The sequence below is a fragment of the Neltuma alba genome, unplaced genomic scaffold (assembly GCF_004799145.2).
Source record: "Neltuma alba isolate B1F8T4 unplaced genomic scaffold, ASM479914v2 tig00006105_pilon, whole genome shotgun sequence".
Classification (NCBI taxonomy): Eukaryota; Viridiplantae; Streptophyta; class Magnoliopsida; order Fabales; family Fabaceae; genus Neltuma; species Neltuma alba.
Window position 1 is genome coordinate 15699 of NW_021634351.1, and position 27265 is coordinate 42963.

Genomic DNA, 27265 nt, shown 5'->3' on the forward strand with positions numbered 1-27265 from the left:
GTACCAGAGAACGACGCCAAATGACCCCGGCTGACAAGGCAAATGGACAAAAATATATTGATATATATATTATTTGATTGATAAGGTTGTAAATCCGGAAAATTGAATTACAAAATTTGGAAGATTCGTTCGCAGAAATTAAGAGATTGGTTGCAAATTAATTGTGTAAGTTATAAAAGGGTTATAAATATCAGAAAACTCAAGTGTAAAAATTATAAAAAATGAAAATTCAATGGTAGAAACTGAAAGATCAAGTAAATAAATTTTTTAAAGTGTTTGAACAATCATTTTCAATAAAAAAATTTCTTACTGTTTACAATTGTAATTTCAATTTTTTTTCAAGAAAGCATTCAAACTCAACAAATATTATACAAATTGCAGTTGATTTATAATTATTCTTTCAATATTCACACCCGAATCTTCCAGTTTTTATAATTGAATTTCTTTTTATTTACAAATTTTTACAATTTACAGTGATGTACAGCTAATCTTTTGACTTGAACGACTAAAATATTCAATTTTATTATTAAGATTATGAGAATGGCATTTTTGTTTATTTATTGGCCTGACCTTAATCTTTCGTGTAATTTCAGAAAAAGGCTATCAACAAGGCCCAAGGGGATGCAGGCCCAAATATAAAGTTCTATTTAACTTTTGTCTTTTGGGCCTCCCCCTAACAAATAAATAAGTTCGCGTCGAGTCCCACTCAACAACCCTGGGTTTGATGCCCAGCCCATGTTGATCTCCAGAGTATTTATCAACCTGAGGTCCCTAAGTGGGCTTATTGGGCCAATGAACACTTCTAACCTGATATAGCATGTGTGTTACAAGAATACTTAACCCCTTTTTTTTTATCAATAACAAAATACAATTTTTCAAAATACAAGTATTAAAATGGAACAAATATTTGAAAAAAGTTGGTGAAGCAAAGTAAGTGAGTTACAAGCAATTGTAAATAGCCATTTAAATATATTGTTTAGGATTGTAGATTTGGGGGCATTTTATATATACTTGGTCAATTTTAGTACTCTCCTGGTATTTAATATAGGACCTAATTGTAGAGTTGATTTTGGTCCTAAATATAAGAACTATTTCTTATATCTATCAATTTTTTTCAAATTATCCCTAATGATATTCCCTTAACCATAATCAAATATGAGAAGGAGGGAGGATATAATGAAGACGATTAAGGTATTTTAAGAAAAATATATCATATTTATTATAATTAACTAATTTATCAAATTCGTTTAGTCTAATCAAATTAAACTAATTTATCAAATTTTTTTAATCTAATCAAATTAGTTAAATATATCTTATATTAAGGACCGAGAGAGTATTTAGTTAACTTTGGCCACATGGTTTAGGTACTTGGAAGCTGGATACTTATAACATGTGATTATGTTTTGGATTGGAGATCTAATTTGGAAATACTGTTGTGCATTGTTGGATTTTAGATTTGTTTCGATTTATATGAATTTTGGATGTATTATAATTTTGTTGTGAATATGATGCAAGATAATGCTTGAAAAGCAGCCTTTATGTATTTTTAAAAAATAGCACAAATATTTAATGATTATATGGTATAATTGTCAAGTATTTAGGCAAACCAGCAAAATGGCCAAAACTAAGCATTAATATTTCACGATTATTTGAGGCTTTTTATTTTCATAAAAAAAATAGCAAGTAAAAGAAACAAAGCTGAGTTTAGAAAAGGCATGATAGTCAAATTATTACTATTAGTTTTCTTTTCCTTTTCTTTTCATACAAAACAAGCTGGTAACCAATTTCCTCCCTCCATTGAAATCAAATAGACCTTTATAGATGGATGAATTTTCCTAATAATCATGTAATAAAAATATTAAACACGAATAATTATATTAAATTTTACGGTAAGGTACTGAAGTCATAAATTTGACTAAACATAACAGGAAAACATAAAAATATCTGGGTAAGTTTTGTTGAGGTTGTAAAGAGGGGGAATGCAAATGGTAACGAGGGTTACGTCTCATTAAGAAAGAAATCACACGTGCGAATAGAATCTTCCAAAGCCTGCAATTCACTGACGTCCATCCAAAAATGGAAGTTTCATCAAAACGAATGAATACATAGGACTAATCAAAACGCCAGATGTGTCCCTGTATTTCGCTCTTTACTGATTCACCATTATCCCCATTCCTCGATTTCCGAAAATCCTAAACCAAAGAAAATCCCACACTCCCCGACAAAAAGCCGCCATGGAATCCCGCAAATTGGCAGCTTTACTTTCTTCTCTCATCTCTCAGCTTCTCCTTCTCATCCTCCTCCTTTTCCCTTCCTTTTCTTCTGCTCCTTCTTCTTCCTCAGATTCCAATCCCCCCTTCAATGCCTTCCCTCTCGTCCAATACTTTCTTTTGTCCCAAGAGATCGCCGCTTCTCTCTCCTTCTCCAAGAACAGGAAACGCAAGCGGGTCGACCCAGAATCTGACCCGATTGATGAGCACCCGCCGGGTGGGATTGGAATTGGGGACGTGGTTCGGAGCCCTGACTCGTTCAGGAGCTGTTTCAGAATGACGGCGTCTACCTTTGAATGGCTCTCTGGTTTGCTGGACCCATTGCTGGAGTGTCGCGACCCCGTAGAGTTGTTCCCTCTGAATCTCTCATCCGGTGTTCGGCTTGGAATCGGCTTGTTTCGGCTCGCAAACGGTTCCGATTACGCTGAAATTTCGAGCCGATTCGGGGTTTCCGTGTCGGTAGCGAGGTTTTGCGTGAAGCAGTTGTGCAGGGTTTTGTGTACCAATTTCCGATTCTGGATTGCGTTTCCGAACTCGCACGAGATTGAAACTGTATCTCGAGGTTTTGAAGACATCTCTGGGTTGCCCAATTGCTGTGGCGTGATCGACTGTGCAAGGTTTAACGTAGTCAGTTCTGAAACATCGTGTGAAGATAAAATAGCGGCACAGATAGTGGTCGATTCCTCGAGTCGGATTCTGAGCATTATCGCTGGGTTTCGTGGCCATAAGAGCAATTCAAGAATCATCAGGTCGTCCACTTTTTACAGAGATATTGAAGAAGGGAAGCTTTTGAACTCGCCAGCCATTGACATAGACGGAGTGGCTATAAATCAGTATTTGATAGGAGATTCCAGTTTTCCTTTTCTCCCATGGTTGATGATTCCTTTTGCTGAATCTCTACCTGGTTCATATGAAGAGAATTTCAATTCTGCTCATAAGCTTATGCGCATTTCGGCTCTTAGAACTATTGATAGTTTGAAGAACTGGGGCATTCTGAGCCGACCTATAAAAGAAGAACTGAAGATGGCAGTGGCTTATATTGGTGCTTGTTCTATACTGCATAATAGCTTGTTAATGAGGGAGGATTTTTCTGCACTTTCCGGTGGGCAAGACTACCAATTTCAGAATCTGAGTATTAAAGATTCTAGATCGGAGGAAAATTCAAATACTATGAATGCTTGGATTGTAAGAAGTGCATTGGCTACAAGAGCCAAGAAAAGCAATGGTTCAAGTACATAATGGACCTTTGATGATTTCATCAGGAGACAACAAAAAAAGGATTGGTAAATGGGGACATGTGATTGAATTCATTTCTTCATTTTACGTTCTTTTTTAAAATAAATTTTCAAAATTATCACAGAAAGTAGAATCAAGAGATTCTTTCTACTATTTTTCTCCCAGTTTTCATGTACTTTTGGTTGGAATTAATGACGGGTAGAAGGTTGTCATTCATGAGTTGATTTCAGTTTTGCAGATTACATTGTTGTTAGAGTGCACTCGCAAATGTAAATACTATCTTCTGAGCATGAATAAGGTTGACTTTTCCTGTTAATCACAAATCGTTCTCCTTTTTAGCTTCTCATCTACATAATCTCTGCGTCTGGGTGATAAGTAGACATTGATACTTTGATGAACCTCTATTTTCCTTTTTCCTTTTTTCTTTTTTTTGGCTTTAGCATCAACGCTGATGAAACTATTTAGTTTTATTATGGCTCCCGGAAAGCAACATTAAAAAATCATTGAGCTAGCTGTGAACCCATGGATTGTTTTATGATGGCATTCTTTTGATGAACCCCACCTACCCCTATTTTTGTTTTTAGTACATGGGGAATGTAACAGGACAAATGCTGTTCTTCAATGCTTCTATTCAGTATATGATACTATAACTACAATTTTTGGAGCTATAGTTTTCTTTAGAAAACGTTACCTTCATAGGATACCTTAATGAAACAATGTGTATATCTGGGAACAAGACCATGGACAGAGCAAAATGATTCAGACAAGATATTTGAAGGTTTCATTAGTTTAATTTTCGTTTCATGTTGGTCTTATCATCTGCATTTCTAAACAACAGTAAAACAGTGCAGTGCCTCTGAACAAAGGATGCTTCTTGTCTATGGCTCTAGGTTCTTGTAACTCACCGAAGACTGGGGCTTTAGTTTCTTTTTACATTCAAGCTCAAAAACTTGTGCGCAAGTTAATTGGACTGTGTGGCATTAAATGACGATGCTCATTTTCACTTGAAAGACTGATTAGAATTGCCATTTTGCCACAGCTTCTTGTGATCAAAAATTCAAAATAGTCTGCAATAGTAGCTGATTTTTATAAATTTTTTTTTTGGCCAAAATTCAATACTAGCCGTTTGCTGATCGACATGTTGAGTTCAGTCTTCCCCATGTTGGCTGAATTGATATATCAGTTTTTCTGCATCATCATGGCTGTGTGTTCTGTATTGAAACTGAGAACAAGTGAGCTCAATGTGTATGTGGGCGATTATAGTTGAAGTTCCAAACTGCAGTTAGATGCTGATGATGATGAGCTCAGAATATTTGCCCCATTCACCGTCAAAATTGCGTGTCGTTATTATATTTGATGTTCCAAAATCATGTGGTGTTAATTAATTACAAAGGATGAACATCCTTGCTGGGGAAGGGATGGCACAGAATCTTGATGCTTCTGTAGTTTTGCTGCCGTGAGGAGTAGGGAAACTTGGTTGAGTATGATGGTACTAGCTAGAGCCATAATTGATTTTACAAAAAGCAATTATTAATGTTGTTTGGTAAGATCCTCATATTCCAGAGCAACTGAGGGTGCAACTACCAAAGGTTTATTAATTGAATGGGGGGTGTACGAATCACAAGGGACAAGAAATTAAGGCTTTTATCTGTAGCAGTGAAGAAGGAATATATGATGTGTGGCGTGTTTGGTTCCTCAGGAGCAAAAATGCAACAGATGAACAACCACAATTGTTGACTAGTGAGTAAGATGTCGGCTCATAACCCATAAGATTGTGAGTTCGAATCCGTCTGCCGATGTGAGAATCTTGTTGGTGGGTGATCTCTAAGTACCTCTGCAAGCGTTCTTTAAGCCTGGAAGCATGCCCTAGTATTGGTTAGTTCCCAAGACCCAACTCACCTAAACTTTTTTGTATCAAAAAAAAATTATTAACCAGTGATTATGCTTACATGCTTCAATATCTCTTCGTAGCTGCAGGAGTCGTTGTGGCCGTCCAGTCCTAAGGATTATAGCGTCACCAAAACAAACTACCTTCCTTCTTTTTAAAAGACAACGTTGTACAAAGTCACATTCACGTTATTTTCTTATTTGTGTGCGTGTGAGAGAGAGAAGAGGGATTGTATAAATTTAGTTCATGGACAAATTACGTGACATATCATTCATAATTACTAACATCGTTAATTAATACAAGAACTAATTTGATATTTAATTTGATTTTAAATATAAAACTTCAATTCATTTTATCTATCATTTTTATTTATTTTTTTCAAAATAATCATTATAGTAGTTACATATATTAAAATTTCTATCAAATTGTAGTTCTAGCTAATACTTAATTATTAAAGGTATTCTAAAAAAATATTTATTTATTGTAAATAACTAACTTAACAAACTTTATTAATCTATTTAAATTAATTAACTAGTTCTTATATCAACGAACACAATTATTATATCCAAAGAGCGCAAGGAGTTTATGACTACTAATTCATAACTTTTTAATTGACCCGAATAACTCATAAGTCATTATTAAATGGCTTAGCTTGTTTATGAAATTTAGTCTATCTATATTTTTTCTGCCAGAGAATAATACATTGCTTGCATGGCCACACGTTATATCTCTGTTGTTGCGTGACATGTAATTAATTACTAATTAATAATATAATATCAATTGCAATGTGTCTTTTGAACACTAAATGTATATAGTTCGTAGTTTAAAAAAAAAAAAAAGAATATTCACGGTATGCTATTTTGCTTTACGTTTTCAATCATTAAGCCAAACTTAGGGACTTAAAACATGACAGAGAATTATAAGGATATTATATAAATATACTTGCCAAAGCATTATAAATTACTAATTAGTAGCAATTATTTTAAGGCAGAAAGAGTACGATATGGTAGTGGGTTAAATTGATTTGGCAAGAATGTACTTTTAACTTTATACAAGATTTTGTTTTGATTCATTAGTTTTAAAAAATTTACTTTCAGTCTTCCATCTTATAATCCTTAGTTTTGAATAATAATTTTTTTTTAGCAGTTATTGCTCATTTAAAAATCAAACTTTATTTTTTATTGATATTTAAAATTTTGACGTCGTCAATTCTTTATCAAAGGTATTAGAATTAAATAACGGAAAAGATTTTTTTAAAAGATAAAATAAAACTTTATATAATATTAAAGCATAAAAATGCCCTTCTGTCCATTGGTTTTGATGAGGCGGAGATCACAAAGTAGTAATATATTATGACACAGTGAAGGAGCGGGCAAATCGAGGAAAGAGAACCATTCTGATTGGCTGGCTCCTTCACTTTATATCCTTTGCTTTTCCTAATTTTTCTTAATTTTACTTTTCTTTTTAATTTCTTTTTGACCTTTTTCATTTTCACAAAAAAAGAAAAAAGAAAAAGGGGGAATGTTATTAACCAGACAGACCAATAATACCATCACAGGATCATTTCAAAGGAAGACCTACAAAGAATAAAAGACGCAAGATCAAATCTTAAACCAAAAAAAAAAAAAAATTCAAAACAGATTTGTTTTTCTAAAAACTCACATATAATAGAATTAGACTTGGTCAATTTTTTTTTTTGACTTAGACTTGGTCAATTAAAATGTGTATTATTCGTATAGAGAATCTTTCGATTGAGAAGATTCAACGACCTAAAAGAAAAATAAAATAAAATTTGTCTATTTTATTTAGTTATTCAATTATTATTTGTTTATGCAGTTAGCGATAACAACATTATCACTTTCAATTAAATACCCAAACGCCGCGTATCCATTTATCTTTGGCTCCAACCGCCTCATTTCATTATTCTTCACCGACTCCCGATTTTTATTTTTGAAATGTTTATTTTGCTTGTCCTTTTTTTAAATGACTCGGCCACATTTTAATTAAATATTTATATTTATTTTTTTAAAATTAATTCCCTCCACCCATAAACTAATATGTAATATAATGATACATAAAATTATATAAGTATTTTAAATAGATCAAGTATAATATATACTATAATTAAGCAAGTAATTTAATTTTTTTAATCGATCTAAATTTTTATATTAAGAACTCGAGATAATATGTTTCAATCAAGAAAAACTTTTGACTGATTTTTTAGCAATTTGTCATCGATCTGTTAAATTACATTATGGCATATGAAATATGAAGGAGAACTTCTGAAAGGACTAATAACACCTATGCAACTTGAAAATTCGCTTAATATACGTTAGTATTACTCTTTTAATCTTAAATATAAGACTTTTATACATATTAATATAAGGGTTTTATATTTAAGACCGGAGGAGTTTTTTTTGGCCGAATATGGTATTATTTTTAATCACAAAATTTGGCAACAAATAAAACGAAGTTTCCATTTTTGTCCTTTAATTAACATATCTCATTGACTAAAAACAAAACGTCTTTCTCTAGCAGATGAGTCCTACTACAACAGACCCACCAAAACCCAACGAAAATCCTATAAAATATTTGAACAGTATCAAATAAATTAATAAAAACTACAAAATCATTAAAAATTAATTTCTATTGTTAGAAATTTCCAAAATGCAAATAACTTTAGCACACAGTTTGTATCAAGCTCAAATTGTAGAAGAAAGGGAGGAAAATAATTTAAGAAAAAAAAACGGAAAAGGTGAAATGCCGAGGAAGTTCTTAATTTCGTCGTTAGTCATTAATCATTCTTAAAAACGATATTGCTTGCATGAAGCCATGACGAGAAAGTCCTTTAGCACGAAACTGAAAGCAAGGAGAAAGAAGACAAAAATGATTGAGCTGAGTGTGAGAATAAAAAGTAGAAGAATATTCATATTTTAGATTAAAAAAAGCATGTATTCAACGTTTTACCCTGACACACCCACAATATCATATATGTCTGTTGCTACTTGCTAATATCCTCTTCCAGTTTTTAATATAGGAGTCAATTAGGAAATTAATCTTGATCTTATATATAAGATTTTTTATAAGTTTATTAGTTTTTTTTTCAATTAATCCTATTGATATTTCTTCAACAATAATCAAGTGGGAGAGAGAGATTAAAGAAGAAGCTTATGGTGTTTTAAAGAAAACATATCATATTAAGTAATTTAACGACCATTTAATATACTCAAATTAGTTAATTAAATCTCATATATGAAGGATTGGAGGAGTATCATTTTCCTTTCTTACTTTAATTTTTCCTTTATTGTTTCTTAAAAGCACTCATTCTTAATTAATGTATTATTTAAAATGAGTGATACAGTAAAGTTTGTAATACTTTCTTCAAAATATTCTTATTAATTACAAGGAGTTTTTTTAATAGATAATTTTAATGTACATGATTAAATATAGTATAATATAAATATGGTAGTTTATAAAAACTAATATGTATTTGTTATAACTAACGAATTTAACCAACTTTCTTAATAGTTTTAAATTAATCATCTAACTTCTATGTTAAGTAGTGGACATAATATTTGTTTTCTCTCAAATCTTTCTGTTTATATAAAATTTTAATAAGATGCACTAACAAACTTATTAATTTTAAATCATAAATCATTTGAAGACTCTTAAGATAAGACATTACAAAAAAAAAAGTTTCACAAATAATAAAATATGATAGATGTTATATATTTTCTTTTCGAAAAAACTAAAATGAATTTTATAACCTATCTCATTGGAATTTCTTCCTCTTGTTTATGCAAAATGAGTGATAGGAACCTTATTACTGAAGTCAAGGACGCATTTCAGTTCCGCTTAAACTATTGGAGGCAGCATCACAATCACATTAATCCACGAACAACGAAGGATCATCGATTTTTCAACATAGCCAACTCTTCCAATGTAATAATATTCCTCCCCACCTTAATAATAATGCCCACCAACCTTCTTTCCTTTCCTTCACTCCTTCATGAGTTTTATATTTTTTTTTCAAAGAAAATACATATGGGTTTACCCATTTTTTTAACAGGTCCACAAATTTTTTATACTAAGTCATGAATATATATTAGTTAGATATAATTAATTAAATTACTTCACTTTGTTTTGAATCTCACCAACCCCCAACCAACTTCAATCCTTATTCTGACCAGGAACCACACGGTTTGGGACCCACCCGACCAATGCACTTCCTTTTTATTTTTCTGGCCAAAAAATTGTACACGCATGTTGCCTGCAGCTTCCCCTACCGCTTGACTTCAAAAATAAAAAGGAAAAGAATTAAAAAAAAGAAGAAATTGTAAATAAAGACCCCTCAATATATAAAATTATAATTTGGGACTCTCAATTTGAAAAATAGCAAATAAGAACTAGGTTTTACTTTTACAAATATGAAATATGGGTAAAATGTCTGAAATGTTCTTCAATCAAATTGTGATTTGGTCTACTGAAATTGTCATTCACTAAAATGAACTTATCATTTCTCATAGTTAACTTGTTATTTAGTATACCTTCAGTCAAGTTGTGATTTGATCTAATGATATTATCATTCGTTGAAGTGAATTTGCCATTTTTCATAGTCAACTTATCATTTGGCTAAAGAGTATTTTAAACATTTCACCACGATTTCATAGTTACAAAAGTGAGACCAAGTCTTTATTTGTTATTTTCTAAATTAAGAATCCTAAATCATAATTTTATATATTGTGAGGCTTTTATTTGCAATTTTCTCTTAAAAAAAACGTAGCATGCTTTTTTGGACCGCAAACAGAAGGAAGGAACAACCAATAATTGGAGACCTTACGGCAGCTTATACATATAAATTTTATTACATGTTAAATGGTGTAATAACATTTTAAAAAATACAAATAATGTGAATTAAATCAACACTCTTATCATTAGCAAATTTTTTTTAAAAAAATCAAATATCTGGCTTTTATAAATTATTTTATTTAAAAGTGAGTTAAGAATACTTTTATGAAATGATTTAAAAAACATTTCTAACAAAAAGTAGACTAAGTGCAGGCCAACATTGAGGGGAGCGTGGGCCCAGGTTCACGCATCCTAAGGACCTCACCAACCCCCGACCGGCTGGCAACCGGTTTCAAACAACATTTGCGATTTTGCATTCGCCTCACCGGTTCAACCCGGACTTCCGCAGTTTTATATATACCGCCATCTTCATTCATCTTCATCTCCAAGCTCTGCTTCATCTGTTAGACGACGCAGAGCATAATTCATCGAACAGTTCATAAGGGAAAGAAAGGTAGAGATTTGATCATTATCAATGGCTTCCAACGGACAAGAGAAGCAGCAAGGTGAAGCTGGAAGGCACCAAGAGGTTGGGCACAAGAGCCTCCTGCAGAGCGATGCTCTGTACCAGGTACTTTCTGCTTCTGCAACCAAATCTCAGAACATAAACCTTGTTCTGTTCTTATAAGGATATTGAAGGATTGGATTATGATGTTTCAGTATATTCTGGAAACGAGTGTGTACCCAAGAGAACCAGAATCCATGAAGGAGCTGAGAGAGATTACAGCAAAGCACCCCTGGTAATTAAGGCTAGCTTACTCAGTTGAAAGTTGAAACAACCCATGATTGATCTTCATATGTGTGTGTATACACTCCTCCGGTCGTTATTATATGGGACGTCTTGAATTAATTTTGATCTTAAATATAAAATCTATTTCTTATATTTATCAATTTTTTTTAAATTACCTCTATGGATACTTGCTTAACTATAATCAAGTAAAAGAATGAGGGATGATATTAAGAAAGATGATTATGGTGTTTTAAAAAAAATAGATCATATTCTTATAATTAACTAACTTACCTGATATTTTTTTAATCTAATCAAATCAGTTAAATAGGTTTTATACTAAAGACAAGAAACGTATGTTTGTGCTGGTTGATGAAATAGTGAAATGGAAAACAGGAACATAATGACAACATCAGCAGACGAAGGGCAATTCCTGAACATGTTGCTGAAACTGATCAACGCCAAGAACACCATGGAGATTGGGGTATACACCGGCTACTCCCTGCTCGCCACCGCCCTGGCTCTCCCCGACGACGGCAAGGTATCCACCATCCACCATCTCATCTCACTTTATTCCGCTTTATTGATCATTAATTTAATAGGAATAGAGAGGTAACCACCTTTATAATTAATGTGAATAATTTTTATTAGGCAACACAATTATATCTCATAAACAGTATATTTGCAAAGATTATGGTATTCCTCTTTTACTTGCTTTGTATTGGGAAAGAAAAACATTATATTAGGTCATTAGCAGGGTATTATTAAAAGAATAATATATATATTTTTCACATTTACCTTCAACCAATTTTCCCCATTTACTTTTTGTTTTTTTCCCCCCCAGCGATACTGACCTAATTTTATAAAATTTATTCTAAAAATAATTGCTGCATTTCAAGATATTTAAAAATGTGGTTGTGTGCGCGGTGCAGATACTGGCGATGGACATTAACAGGGAAAACTACGAATTGGGTCGGCCCACATTGGAAAAGGCTGGTGTGGCCCACAAAGTGGACTTTAGAGAAGGCCCAGCACTTCCTGTTCTCGACGAGCTCGTCAAAGACGTAAGCATCTTCCATTCTTCCTCTCCAAAATTTCAATCCAAATAAAAAAAATGAAATTGAAAAAAAAAAAGGAAAAAACAAAGAGAGGCTAAAACCGGAAAATGAAATGCAGGAGAAGAATCATGGCAGCTTCGATTTCATATTCGTGGATGCCGACAAGGACAACTACCTCAATTATCACGAGAGGCTCATACAACTTGTGAAGGTCGGCGGTGTGATCGGCTACGACAACACCTTATGGAACGGCTCTGTCGTGGCGCCGCCCGATGCGCCCTTAAGGAAGTACGTTATGTATTATAGAGAGTTTGTGCTGGAGCTCAACAAGGCTCTCGCTGTCGACCCTAGGATCGAGATTTGCATGCTTCCTGTTGGTGATGGAATCACTCTCTGCCGTCGGATCAAATGAAGAGTCCATTGATCATCACTAATCTTAAGTTCTAAAGTATATGTCTTCTGTCTTTCTCTGTGTAACTTTTACTTTTGTTCATACGGTGGGAAATGAATGAAACGAGTAATGTGTTTTGTAATAATATGAATATTATAAAGAAAATCATTTTATTATTTGATCTTGAAGTTTGATAGTTAGGATCTTCCTTCATATAATTATAATTAGGAATTTGGTATTGTAACGAAAGAAAACAACAGAGTCAAGCTCCTTAATTCCATTATTTTTATGCACCTCCCCCCCCCCCAAAATCTCTTACTGACTTCAAAATATCTCTACTAGTTTTTATTTGGAAAAATCCTAAAAAAAATGATTGTTGAATTTCAAAATTCTAAATTAAGAATTATTTTAAAAATGTGTTGTGTGACGTACAAAAAAAAAGAAAAAAAGAAAATATAATATTTTATTAATATAATATTTTATTAGTAAACCAAAAAAAAAAAAAAAAAGCCAACCCCCCTTCCACGGTGAGTTGAAAATTGGGGGGGGTTAATTAGTGAAGAAGGAAAAAGAAGGGGGGAGGGACGACTGCAGGAGATAGGATAAGGCGTAGGCAGTGGAAAAAATTGAACCTGGGGCTATTAAATACATTCACCCCAGATGATTCTCAAGTGGAGGGAGCAGACGGAAGAGGAAGAGAGCAAAAGAAGAGAGAAGAGAGAGAGAAGCATAGAGAAAGAGAGAGAGAGAGCCGAGTTGTAGAGTACCTGACGGTTTTGGAGATCATTTAGGTACACAAAACTACTTCTTGTTATCATATTTTCTTTATGAATATTTCCTATATATTTATAGCTTTATATTATTAGTATCATTATCATGTTTAGAGAAAATTTTACCGTTTGAGTATAAAGTAAATATGGAGTTTTGACAATATATGACCGTAGAAATTTAAAGATCAATTATTAAGGAATTTTAATCAGTTTATTTTTGTTGAATGATTACTTTGAGAATTTTAAACTAAGATTTTAGTTGAAAAATTTGTTATTTAGACTTGTAATATGTTTTTACCGATTAAATTTGAGTTAAATAATTTATTTGAGTTATTTAATATATTATTGAGGTTTTAATCGGTTTAAATATTGAATAAGTTAAAGATATATTGTTGAAATAATTTTTGAAGGCTTGAAAAATTATAAATTGAGAATTTTGTAAAATTAAATAAAGCTACCGTTTGTTTATAATTAAATATATATATACTTTTGTTAAATTTGAATAGCCTTATATGTAAATTATTTTTCAAAATAATATCTATTATAAATGCCTAGATTTGGGAGAGTTAATATATTTATGTAATTTTGGTTTAGAGGGTAGTTTTAGAATTTTAGAGTAGCTTTAGAGTAGTTCTGAGTTTTTATTAATAAATATTTATGTGCAATTTTGTAGACCCTTGAGATTTTGAAGTAATCCTTGTGTGAATATTTGTAAGCTAAAGAGTACCAGGTAACTCTGAAAATTCTTTCTTGTACATGTGAATTGTGTATGATTATATTGTGAATTTACTAATTATTATATTCCTGAAATATAATATTATGATTTTTGTAAAATAAATGTTTTGGTATGTTACATGATTTTATTAAGATTTGTTGCTAGTAATTATGATCAATATTTAAATATATTAATAGCTATGGAATTATCATGAGTTGATATTAAATGGTATATAAGTTTTATTGCTATCTTATTTTTAATATATTTGAGGACGTATTTGTGATGTAATATTATTGGCATTTGACATGCATTTTTGGGCTAAGAATAGAAGGAGATTGCATGGATATAAAATTACCACGTGGTATGCCATCACTCAGTGCACAGTGGATGGCACTTGTCAGGGGCCCTTCTTCCATGTTTTCCTTTGGCCGGGAATTCATTGGAGCTGTGGGACATGTGACACCTCCCTATTCACAAAGGAGGGGAGCCATAGTCCGAGCTTGAACTCTATATCTTTGGCCGGATATATCTCTAGTATCGGTGAGCTTGGAATAATTCAGTAAAATGGATTAGTTCCTATCGGACTATGTGTTAGCCTATGGCTCCAGTCAGCGGTATAAGGGTGGACGGTGATATAAGGGAGGCAGCATATTGCATTATTTTTGGATATATTAGAAAAATGATATTGGTATCTTGTTGGGAAAAAAATGAAATTGAGTTGGATGTTTCAAATCCGTGATTTTTAATATATTTATACACACATAAACAGATTTTTGGTTTATCATATATGATTTGCTTGTATAGGTTAGAATTTCAGTAGTTACTGAGACGTTAGATCTCACCCCCTATATTAACAATTTTTCAGGCGAAGGATCTAGTAGGAATCAAGGGAAGGCACCAATGGAGTGAGCCGTGAAGGCTTTTGTGCTCCTCAAGCACATGCTATGTTATATTTTTATTTGCCATGACTATAAGACTTTAATAGTTTATGTTGTTAAGTGATGTTAGAAATGTTTTGAAAATTTTGACTTATTTGCAGTATTAAAAATATGTATGGACTTTTAAATTAAATATTTTATCGAGTATATTGATATAATTACGTGAGGTGTTACATGTTGCCATTTGTTTTTGGGTTAATTAATCCGTAAGTCCTTATAATTTCAACAAATTTTGAATCAGGTCCCTATAGTTTTTTTTCTTTTTATTAGGTCCTTATACTTTTGCCTTTTTTTAATTAGGTCCTTGTATTTATTTTTCTTTTAATTAAGTCCTTATAATTTCACTAAATTTTTAATCAGGTCCATGTAGTTTTAATTTTTATTTATTAATTAAATATAAGCTTAATTAAATAGATTAATACTGAAATATAAAATATTAATAATTAAATTAAATTAATAATTATGTAATAAAAAAGTAATAGAATTAATTAATTTAGGAAATTTTTTTAGAACAATTAATTTTTTTGCTGAAAAAATTAAAATCATTATAATAATTCAATATCTTTAGAATATTATTGTTTATAAACTAATATTAAATAATATATACTATTTTATGTTTATATAATAGTACTATTAGAATTTATAAAATAAAGAATAAAAAATTCAGGGACTTAATTAAAAATAAGGTGAACTTATAAGGACTTGATAAAAAGAAAAATAAATACAAGAACCTAATTAAAAACAGATGAAGGTATAAGGACCTGATAAAAAGAAAAAAAACTATAAGGACCTGATTCAAAATTAGTTGAAACTATAAGGAGCTGTGGATTAATTATCCCTTTGTTTTTCATGTGTAGTTATTCTCTTTACGAGTATAGTAACTAATATTGATTTGAAATTTTAAAATTAGACAATCTTTTTATGGGATTTTTTCTTTTTATTTTGTAGAATACAAATTCAAAAGAAAAATTAATGAAATAAGACAATACCGCCTTTCTAATGTACTACTATATGTCACTTGGATTTGGGTATTTTGAAACTAATAGTTCATAGCATACATATGGGTAGTAGTGTTCAACTTATCTTATCTCGATTCTTCGATAGGACAAAAAAAATTTGGAGCGGAACAAAATAATGACTAGAACAGGACGCATGACGGGTAGTCCCATCCAGGATTTTTTAAAAAAATTACTTATTAATAATTTTTATTAGGTTTTTCAATTCTTTTTTAAGAGTAATTATTTTTTTTTATAGTGAACTTCAGTTATTAAGTGGTAATACTATCTCTAATTTTTAATACAAGACCTTATTTGACTTTTATTTTGATGCTTAATATAATATGTAACATCTTAATTTTTATTCTAAGGATTTAAATATTTAAAAACTAAAAAAAGGGTTCCCAACTGTTATTTCTTCTGTTTTAAAGAGGTTTGTTAACCTTAGTTTACCCCAAATGTTTTTTTTTAACCGCCGCCCCTCGTCATTTTCCTTTTCCCCCCTCTCTCCATGTCCGTCGCAGGGTCGCTCTCTCTCATATTTCTTTCTCCACTGTTACAAATCATTTTGGTAAGGAAACTACTTCTAATTATAAAAATTTCTTTATAAAAGTTGTTATACTCAGTTAGATTTACTTAATAATAGTAATTTTATGTTGCTTAAAGAAAATTTTTGGTATAGGGTTTAGAACAAATATTTAGTTTTGATGAGTGTTAACCACAATATTGTAGATCTATTATAGTAGATCATTTTTATCGATTTAGATTTATCCATTTATTAATTTTAAACATGATATATCTCATAAATAACATATCTTTTAACTAAAAATTAATTTTTAAATATTAAAATTAACAAATGGACAAATCTAAATTGATAGAAATGATACACTATAATAAATATATAATATTATAGTTAACACTCATCAAAACTAAATACTTGCTCCAAACTTTATATTAAAAATTTTTTGTAAGCAACACAAAATTACTATCATTAGATAGATCTAACTGATTAGAACAATTTTCATGTTGAAAGTTTTGTAATTAGAAATAATTTTACTTACTTAAATGATCTGTAACGGTGGAAAAAGAAACAGGAGAGAGAGCGACGCTGCCACGGACATAAAGAGAGAGGGGAAAAGAAAAATGACGAGGGGGCGACCGTAGAAAGAAAACGTTGAGGGTAAATTGAAATTAAAAACCCTATTTAAAACTGAAAAAATAGCAGTTTGAACCCCATTCTTTTAATTTTTAAATATTTAAATCTTTAGAATAAAAATTAAGATGTTAGATAAAACTTCAATTTATTTTGTCTCTCATATTTATTTTTTAAGATAGTCTTTCTAATAATGATAGTTCTAACTAATACATTTGATTAACAAGGATATTTTAGAAAAGACAACACCTATTTATTACAAATAACTAACTTAACTTATTTTCTTAATCTACTCAAATTAGTCAACTAGCTCTTATATTTAGGACCGAAGGTAGTATTATCTCAATAAAATCTTCTTCTTCAATAAAATAATTTATAAAAATATTATATAGTGTTTCTTTTATGGTAATTCTTTTTTTACAGTATTGTTTTTACTCTTTTTTTATATTATATAATTAGCTTTTTACATAATATTTTTTTTAGTGTTTTTATCTTCAGAAGTCTAATGAAAACCAAATATTACAATTAAAAAAAGATTCAAGCCCAAATTTTATTGGTTTGTAAAAAGAACATTGAAATGAACATTAGGACCAAGACAACCTGAAGACGAGACATATGATGGAAATCCCGTCTTGTCTTTGTTCACCAAGACACTCTTATCTGGTCCCATGAGTAGCTGATGTGTGGGAGTGTGTGCATTAATATATGAGAAATTGTATAGTTAGGGAACAAAAAAACTGACTGGACACTAAGCTGGTTAAGGTAGTAGTTCAAGGGTCAATTGGTCAAATTGGGATCAACTTAGGGTCAAATTGATCATATTAAAATAATATAATTTGATTGAAAATAATAAAATATAACAACGTTAATAATCATTAATAACAAATACAAGAAAATATAATAATAATTTAATTGTAACAACAACAAAGTACAACAATATTAAGAATTTCGATCTTTATAATTCATCAATAACTAAAATTAATAATCATTGAAAGCAAAATCATCATTAAAATTCATTCAAATCTATAATGACTGAGATATTAAGAATTAAATGAGAAAAAAAGGACCAATAGCAACATAATCATCCAAACTGGTTCATCGCTGGTTCATTCTAACCTAACCAGTTTGATACCGATTCAACAACTAAACCAAATTGGACCATTGACCGATTCACTGATTTTTCAATTAAACCGGCTTGTTTGGTCTGTGTTTTCCCCCCCCCCCCCACATATTTTAACTATAAAACTAAAAGATGAGTCCCTCCTGTCCTTTGTTTTTAAAATAAAATCATACTCATTTGGTCTTTAATGCAAGACTCTTTACAAAATGATAAAAAATATTTATAACTTATTTTCAAATTTTAGGAAAGTAATTAAAAGTGCTTTATTCAACAAAAAAAATGGAGGGAGTATTAGCCAAAGAGGGCTTGATTGGAAGATTCAGAGTTCAGACTACTCGATCCCTTTATGCACGCTCAGAATTATAAAAGGCGTGTTTTGTAACATTAGATGCAATGACTTTTCATTTATTAACCCTCGACATTAATTAATAATTATCCTTCGCTTGAATATAATGTACATGAACGTAATGTTGCAAAATACCAATTCAACGAATATAGATGCGAATGGATATAATAATGTCCATGAATGTTGCCAAATACCAATTTTAAGATATAGATACATGGCCAAGGTCATGAATATTAATAGCATCATTCATTCAAGAGGAATGCATCTTACTTAGCTGGTATAATTTTCAGGATGATAGCTAGTTAATGATACTATTTCTAATTTTTAATATAAGACCTATATTACAGTTCAAATTGAATTACAATAGATTTTATATTAATAATTGGAAGTAGTATGTAACACCTCACATAATTATATCAATATACTCGATAAAATATTTAATTTAAAAGTCCATACATATTTTTAATACTGCAAATAAGTCAAAATTTCAACACATTTCTAACATAACTTAACAACATAAACTATTAAAGTCTTATAGTCATGGCAAATAAAAATATAACATAGCATGTGCTTGAGGAGCACAAAAGCCTTCACGGCTCACTCCATTGGTGCCTTCCCTTGATTCCTACTAGATCATTCGCCTGAAAAATTGTTAATACAGGGGATGAGCTCAAACGTCTCAGTAACTACTGAAATTCTAACCTATACAAGCAAATCATATATGATAAACCAAAAATCTGTTTATATGTGTGTATATAAATATATTAAAAATCACGGATTTGAGACATCCAATTCAATTTCATTTTTTTTTCCAACAATATACCAATATCATTTTTCTAATATATCCAAAAATAATGCAATATGCTGCCTCCCTTATATCACCGTCCACCCTTATACCGCTGACTGGAGCCATAGGCTAACACATAGTCCGATAGGAACTAATCCATTTTACTGAATTATTCCAAGCTCACCGATACTAGAGATATATCCGGCCAAAGATATAGAGCTCAAGCTCGGACTATGGCTCCCCTCCTTTGTGAATAGGGAGGTGTCACATGTCCCACAGCTCCAATGAATTCCCGGCCAAAGGAAAACATAGAAGAAGGGGCCCTGACAAGTGCCATCCACTGTGCACCGAGTGATGGCATACCACGTGGTAATTTCATATCCATGCAATCTCCTTCTATCCTTAGCCCAACAATGCATGTCAGATGCCAATAATGTTACATCATAAATACGTCCTCAAATATTTTAAAGATAAGATAGCAATAAAACTTATATACCATTTAATAGCAACTCATGACAATTCCTTAGCCATCAATATATTTAAACATTGATCATAATTAATAGCAATAAATCTTGACAAAATCAAATAACATATCAAAACATTTATTTGAAATCATAATACTACTTTTCAGTATGATATAAAAATCAGTAAATCCACAATATAATATCATACACAATTCACATGTACAAGAAAGAATTTTCAGAGTTACCTGGTACTCTTTAGCTTACAAATATTCACACAAAGATTACTCCAAAATTCTCAAGTCTACAAAATTGCACATAAATATTTATTAATATAAACTCAGAACTACTCCAAAGCTACTCTAAAATTCTAAGACTACCCTCTAAACCAAAATTACATAAATATATTAACTCTCCCAAATCTAGGCATTTATAATAGATATTATTTTGAAAAATAATTTACATATAAGGCTATTTAAATCTAACAAAAGTATATATATATATTTTTAATTATAAACAGACTGTAGCTTTATTTAATTTTACAAAATTCTCAATTTATAATTTTTCAAGCCTTCAAAAATTATTTTAAAAATATATCTTTAACTTATTCAATATTTAAACCGATTAAAATCTCAATAATATATTAAATAACTCATATAAATTATTTAACTCAAATTTAATCGGTAAAAACATATTACAAGTCTAAATAACAAACTTTTCAACTAAAATCTTAGTTTAAAATTCTCAAAATAATCATTCAACAAAAATAAACCGATTAAAATTCCTTAATAATGGATCTTTAAATTTCTACGGTCATATATTGTCAAAACTCCATATTTACTCTATACCCAAACGGTAAAATTTTCTCTAAACATTATAATGATACTAATAATATAAATTTTTAAATATATAGGAAATACTCATAAAGAAAATATGATAAAAAGAAGCATATTTATGTACCTAAATGATCCCCAAAACTTGCCAGGTGCTCTGCAACTTAGCTTTCTCTCTCTTTCCCTCTTTGCTTCTCACTCTCTTCTCTCTTCCTTTGATCTCTCTTCCTCCTCCGTCTCCTCTCCCTCGACTTGAAAAAGATATGGGGTGAAGGTATTTAACAACACCATGTTCAAATTTTTTCCACCGCCCCTGCCCATTTTTCTACATCCATCTGCTCCTTCCCCATTCTTTTCCTTCGACCATTAATACCTCCCCCTCCTATTTTCCTTGTTTCATTAAATGGTGCCCAGCCTTTCCACCGAATTCGGTGGAAAGGTGGGTATTATTATATTTTTTTTTATAATATAATAATATAATATTATTTAATTAATTGATTTTGATTTTGATTTTTTTTTATATATATATTTTTAATAGTACGTTACATAGTACATAGGTTGCGTCATTTGATTTGATTTTAAATATAAGATCTCAATTCATTTGATTTTTTATCTTTATTATTCCAAAATTAAATGCTCACTAAGTATATTCTCTATCCCATTCTATAAGATTTTTTCTTTTTTTGTGGGAATCATTTGATGCTCCTTAGATTTTGGGGGGTTAATTAAATAAAATGCGAAAAGTCGTAACTTCTACCTAAGCACTTATACACAGTAGATCGATTTTGATTTCATGCCATCATCTCAGCCAATTTTTTTTATTTCTTTCATTTTAAAATGTCTAATTGAAATATTCTAGAATTTAATTTTGTTCTTAAATTAAAGAGAAAATTATTTTTTTTGTATTTAAAATCCAGACCGGATTGGCCGGGTTGGACAGGAAACTAGAAATCCGATCAGTTGTCTAGTTTGGTCAAGCGTCTAAGCTGGAAAACAACTAGCTTGGGATCACCCAGTATAAACCGGAGTGGCTCAGGCATAACTACACGGTTCTTTTTTTTTTTCTGTTGCTCCCAGATGCTAAAATATACTATAGATGCCATGGTTAAAAAGGACAGATTGAAAAAATAAAGAAACAGATCTTGAAGAAAGAAAGGAAAAGAAGGTAGAGAAAGATAAAAAAGAACTAAGAGGAAAAAAGAACCCAGTCAGACATTTCCTATTGTTGGATCGGATTTTTCTTTTTTTTAGGGTGTTTGGCAAATTAGAACAGTATTTTTAAAAAATATTTTTTTTATATATTTATTTTGTATATCATAAAATTATTTTTAAAATTACTGATTTCTAACGAAACGCTTTTAAAGCAGATGTGTAGTACTAGACGTCTATCATAGGGCTGTCATGTGAGACCTTGAATCGACATTCTTTGTATCAAAAGTGAATATATCATAGCCATTCATTTCAAATGAATGGTTACGATTTTTTTTACTCTCTATAAAGGAGAGATATAAACCATCAGGTGTCTGTCAGTATCACATTACAATTACATCTTGTCTCACGCTTTCCAACGCAAACTTATTTCCCACTTACCGACATTTTTGCTTTTCAAGGTCTGAAATCATTCTTGAAACAGGAAGCCCATTATAACTAAAGTATTAAACTATTAATCCCATCCGTCAATCATATTTATCATCCTATATTATATATAAATATATGTAATATGAAGAGGAGGGGAGGGGACCCAGTTTCCTGCTAAGCATGGTGATAAGCACCCCCAAATGCATCCTTTTTCTAAATAATGGAGAAATCTTGACCATTGGTTGCATGATAATCTTAACCGTCCAATTCTAAATTTTTTTGCTGTAATGGAGAAATTTCCTTGCTTTGAAAAAATTAAAACTTTCAAAAAATTTTGTAGTGTTTTCAGTTCAGACATCTTTAATTTGAAAGTTTTTTTATTTGATGCCTTCTCCCAACCTTCAGTCACAGAAAGTCAGAGACTCCTTTTCGGTTTTTCTTCCAAAAGTTGACGCTATGCATGTTAGAGACTCTTTAATTAGGTTAACGTTGAGATATGAATTTTATTTGTTTAATTACATCGTCTTTGAGATTTCATTCTTGATCGATATATAATTTTTTTTCTAATCATAATTTCCTAATGAAAATAAAAAAAGTTATTTTTGTCATGATGATTCATGATTCCGTATCTTGTTAGGGACCACAGTTTTTGAAAAACTACAATTGAACGAATGAAACAACGGAGCCTGGCTGCTATTAATTGAAATAGCGTGTATTAAGTGCTCACCACAGTGCTTAGCAGGAAACTGGTTCCAGAGGAGAGAAGCGTCCAAGCTCTCTGATTCCTTTATTAATTATTATAATATTAAATGTGTGTATATGTATATTAGTTTTGTTATTTATTATTAAATTTTTTAATTAAAATATAAATATTTTTACACATTTTAATTAAATTATATTATTTTAATTATTACCTGAGTTGACTCCAGTCTAACCTACTGAACTCTTAAACTACTCTCTTAACCAGTTCACTTACCAGTCTGGTTTTCAGTACCTCAATTTTTTTAGTCTTTGAACTTTTAACTAGATTATGACTCAATCCCTAAAATTTGACTTGTTATAATTCCATCCCTGTAACATCTTAATTTTTATTCTTAAGATTTAAATATTTAAAAATTGAGAAAAAATGAGATTCCAAACTGTTACATCTTTCCTTAAATAGGGTCTTTAATTTCAGTTTATCCGAATATTTTCTTTTCATCCTCATCTCTCATCATTTGCTTTTCTTCTCCCTCCCCCCTCTCTCCCGGAGATCTCAGCGTCGCTCTCTCTTCCATTTCTTTCTCCATTGTTACAGTATATTTTGGTAAGTAAAACTACTTTTAATTACAAAATTTTTTTTTTAAAAGTTGTTCTACTCAGTTAAGTCTATCTGATGATATTAATTTTGTGTTAATTAGAGAAAATTTTTGGATTTAGAGTTTTAAACAAGTATTGAATTTTAACGAGTATTAACTACAGTATTGTAAATCTATTATAGTAAATCATTTCTATCAGTTGTCTATTTATTGGTTTTAGTATTTAAAAATTAATTTTTAGTTGAAAAATTTGTTATTCATGAGACATATCATATTTATACCAATCAAAATTAAGTTAAATAATTTATTTGGATTGTTTGACATATTATTGAGATTTATTTATTGGATAACTTGAGGTTTTAAAATAATTATTTTAGCTAAAAAAATCTATTATTTGTGAAAAAAACCAGAAATACCATTAGAATTTTGATTAGATTGTTTATTTATAAAGATTTGAAGTACTATTGATTTTTTGATGGTTTGGTTTTGATATTTAAACTTCATATGGGGTTTTTAGAATTTGAAATATAATAATTTCATATTTGAAATTTTTGAAAAATTCTTTTTATTAAATTAAATAATCCAAAGGATGTAAATGAATAATTTGACTTGTTAGAAAATTATAAGTTAACTCTAAAATACTTAATTCTGGGTTATGAGAATTGTGAGAATTTAGAATAAAAATTAAATTAAATTAAATTAGAAATTTAACTAATATATAAACTTAATTAATTAATTATCTTATATTACTATGTGGTTATATTAATTGTGTAGATTAATTATTGGATTATTGGTTTGAACACGTTCACTGTATAGTACGAGTTTTTCATACTGTACCTTTTCGTCTCATTTATAAATCTTTTGAGTCTTATCTATAAGTTACATTATTAAATTAATGATATGATTAGATAATTTTATTTTTTATTTATCCGTGCTGTGTGTGTGTAAATAGCGAGTGTAAAGTTACTCCAATAGAATGTGTCAGAAGTGCTCATAGAAAAAATTCCAGAAGTGACTTATAATATCAAAGCAAATGTTTAGGTATTCACCAACCTGTTAACGGCATGCGCCTAAAAGAAATTTAACTAACAGTCTAACCCGGAGGAGTCCTCCTTACTTGTGTGTGTATATATAACGCCATCTTCTCACTCATCTTCATCTCATGATCAATTCGCAAAAGGCTAAGCTTTTTGAAGCAACAATGGCATCATCATCCATTAATAATAATGGGCACCAAAAGCAAAGTGAAGCAGCAGTGATGCCCAAGAACCACTTGAGGAGTGATGCTCTTTACCAGGTACGTACCCTCGAATCAAACCCTTTACTTCTTATTATTCTCTCTCATTGTTCGATTTCCTCTTGTTTTGGCCGTAGTACTCTGTATATAATAAGAACCATTTGATGATGATTTCGAGAAAATCCAATATATATTATTGGACTGTGATATGTATATTATGTTGTTGCAGTATATCATGGAAACCAGTGTTTATCCGAGAGAGCCAGAATGCATGAAGGAACTGAGAGAGATAACAGAAAAGCATCCATTGTATGTGTATATATATACACTTTGATCTCAACTTGTCATAATTATATATATTTGGGTTTTGTTTGTGGGTTGATGATGAATATATACATATATATATATATATATATCTATATATATAGGAGCATGATGGCGACGACGGCAGATGAAGTGCAATTTCTGAACATGCTGATTAAACTGATGAACGCCCAGAACGCCATGGAAATTGGTGTGCTTACTGGCTACTCTCTGCTTGCCACTGCTCTCGCTCTCCCCCAACATGGCAAGGTCACTCTTCATCACCCTTCACCTATCTAGAATTTTCATATAAATTACTACTTCCGGTCCTTAATATAGGGTTTAGGGTTTAGGGTAAGACCTAGTTGACTAATTTAGAGAGATTCAAAAAATTGGTTGAGTTATTTGTTATAAATAAGTGTTGTCTTTTCTAAAATGCCCTTGCTGATTATATACATTAGCTAGAATTACTATTTGATGAAACCTTTAACATCTGCAGCTACTACAAGGACTACTTTAAAAAAATGAATAAATATGAAAGATAAAATGGATTGGGGTCTTATATTTAGAACCAAATTAAAAATCAAATAAGCTCTTATATTAAATATTAGAGATAGTATAAATTTTTAATGATAAATATTTTTTTTCCACCATGGCATTCTTGCCAATTGATTTTGAGAAGTTTTATCCAGATTAAAAACAAATTGTGTAAAAACTTCTAATTCTGTTAATTGTGCCCATTCTAATTTTTGTTTACCAACTGTATAAGAATTGTCAATTATAAAATTACTTCTATTTGAAATTCTGCATCTATAGAAATAATTTTTTTAAATATAATTAAATTTAAAATTTAGACCATCCAAAATTAATTTAAATAATATAAATTAAGATGAAACATCATAATCATCTTTTTGGTGTGCAATGCGTTTCTGACAGCAAGCTTAATGTCATTTTAATTATCATCACTATTTAATTCATAACTTAAATTTTTTCGGATTTTATTTTAATTTCCACTAGAATCAGCCTATTCAGCAACCTTGCTAGGGACCAATCGCCGTCAACAAATAAATGAGTGTAGATTATATGAATTTTAATAAGAATCGAAAAAGAGACATTTAAAAGTATTCCATCAATTCGAATTTTTCTTATATGTATATAATTTGATTGTTATTGAACAGTCTGAATTTCTTTAAAAATTATTACTTTTCATGTAGGACTAAAATTATTCTTTTGATGCAGATATTGGCCATGGACATTGACAGGAAAACCTATGAAGTGGGCCGTCCCACGTTAGAGAAAGCTGGTGTTGCTCACAAAGTTGACTTTCGAGAAGGCCCTGCTCTTCCTATTCTTGATGAACTGTTCAAAGATGTAAGCTTTCTTCCATTTTCTCTTTTCTTGAAAATAAACTACTCTTCCGATCCTAAATATAATATTCTTATACTCTTCCGGTCCTAATTATAAGACCCAATTGATTTATTTGAGGAGATTAAGGAAGTAAGTTAAGTTGGTTATTTATAATAAATAAGTGTTGTTATTCCTAAAATATCCTTGCTAATTAAGTATATTGGCTAAAACTATCATTATTAGAAGGATTATCTTGGAAAAAAATGCATAAATATAAAAGAGAAAATGGATTGGGTCTTATAATTAGGACCAAATAAAAAGTCAAATTGGGTCTTATAATAAAGACCGGAGGAGTACTATACTAATATGTATAAAGGTTTTATATTTAGAATCAGAGGAGTATATATCTTCATCTTTATCTCTAAATTTCTCTCAAAAACACAAAGAAACAAAACAGAAATTTGAAAGAGTTTGTGTACGCGCGCGTGTGTGTGTATATGCAGGAGAACAATCATGGAAGCTTCGATTTCATATTTGTGGATGCCGACAAGAACAATTATCTGAACTATCACGGGAGGTTGATCGAGTTGGTTAGGGTTGGGGGTGTGATTGCCTACGACAACACCCTATGGAATGGGTCTGTCGTGACATCGCCTGACATGTCTTTTGATGAGCACGTCATGTCCCTTAGAGACTTTGTGTTGGAGCTCAACAAGGCTCTTGCTGTGGACCCTAGGATTGATATTTGCATGCTTCCTGTTGGTGATGGAATCACTCTGTGCCGTCGGATGAACTGACACGTCCATCTGCGACTTGGACTTCACCATCGTATCAGTAGCGGGTGTGTTTAAATTAGTAGGTGGCAAAACTGAATTATCCTAGCTGATTTTTGTAGGATAAATAAAAGTCAGTTAATGTATGTTTGGATTGAATTTTAATAAAAATCACTTTGTTAAATTAAAACTT

At 30.7% G+C, this 27265-nt stretch overlaps 3 protein-coding genes across 3 annotated transcripts; all 3 read left to right on the top strand.

The window, feature by feature from the left end:
* The first annotated feature begins 2234 nt into the window (after nt 1-2234).
* LOC114749650 (protein ANTAGONIST OF LIKE HETEROCHROMATIN PROTEIN 1-like) lies at nt 2235-3509 on the top strand. Its single transcript, XM_028938190.1, has one exon. It carries the CDS (start codon nt 2235-2237, stop codon nt 3507-3509), a length of 1275 nt encoding a protein of 424 aa, XP_028794023.1.
* A 7164-nt stretch (nt 3510-10673) lies between these two features.
* Nucleotides 10674-12614, top strand: LOC114749644 (caffeoyl-CoA O-methyltransferase). The gene is made up of 5 exons (XM_028938184.1): nt 10674-10813; nt 10903-10982; nt 11366-11510; nt 11902-12033; nt 12146-12614. The coding sequence occupies exons 1-5, from the start codon at nt 10718-10720 to the stop codon at nt 12437-12439; spliced, it is 747 nt and encodes a 248-aa protein (XP_028794017.1). The 5' UTR covers nt 10674-10717; the 3' UTR covers nt 12440-12614.
* A 10724-nt stretch (nt 12615-23338) lies between these two features.
* On the top strand, nt 23339-27265 carry LOC114749651 (caffeoyl-CoA O-methyltransferase 5-like). The gene is made up of 6 exons (XM_028938191.1): nt 23339-23420; nt 24593-24709; nt 24879-24958; nt 25078-25222; nt 26192-26323; nt 26803-27265. Exons 2-6 carry the CDS (start codon nt 24614-24616, stop codon nt 27094-27096), a joined length of 747 nt encoding a protein of 248 aa, XP_028794024.1. The 5' UTR covers nt 23339-23420; nt 24593-24613; the 3' UTR covers nt 27097-27265.

Coding starts and splice junctions, on each gene's coding strand:
- LOC114749651 (XM_028938191.1), top strand. CDS start 24,614: ATGGCATCATCATCCATTAATAATAATGGGCACCAAAAGCAAAGTGAA. Junction 24,959..25,077: donor ATAACAGAAAAGCATCCATT/GTATGTGTATAT, acceptor CTATATATATAG/GAGCATGATGGCGACGACGG. Junction 25,223..26,191: donor CTCTCCCCCAACATGGCAAG/GTCACTCTTCAT, acceptor CTTTTGATGCAG/ATATTGGCCATGGACATTGA.
- LOC114749644 (XM_028938184.1), top strand. CDS start 10,718: ATGGCTTCCAACGGACAAGAGAAGCAGCAAGGTGAAGCTGGAAGGCAC. Junction 10,814..10,902: donor AGAGCGATGCTCTGTACCAG/GTACTTTCTGCT, acceptor ATGATGTTTCAG/TATATTCTGGAAACGAGTGT. Junction 11,511..11,901: donor CTCTCCCCGACGACGGCAAG/GTATCCACCATC, acceptor TGCGCGGTGCAG/ATACTGGCGATGGACATTAA.
- LOC114749650 (XM_028938190.1), top strand. CDS start 2,235: ATGGAATCCCGCAAATTGGCAGCTTTACTTTCTTCTCTCATCTCTCAG.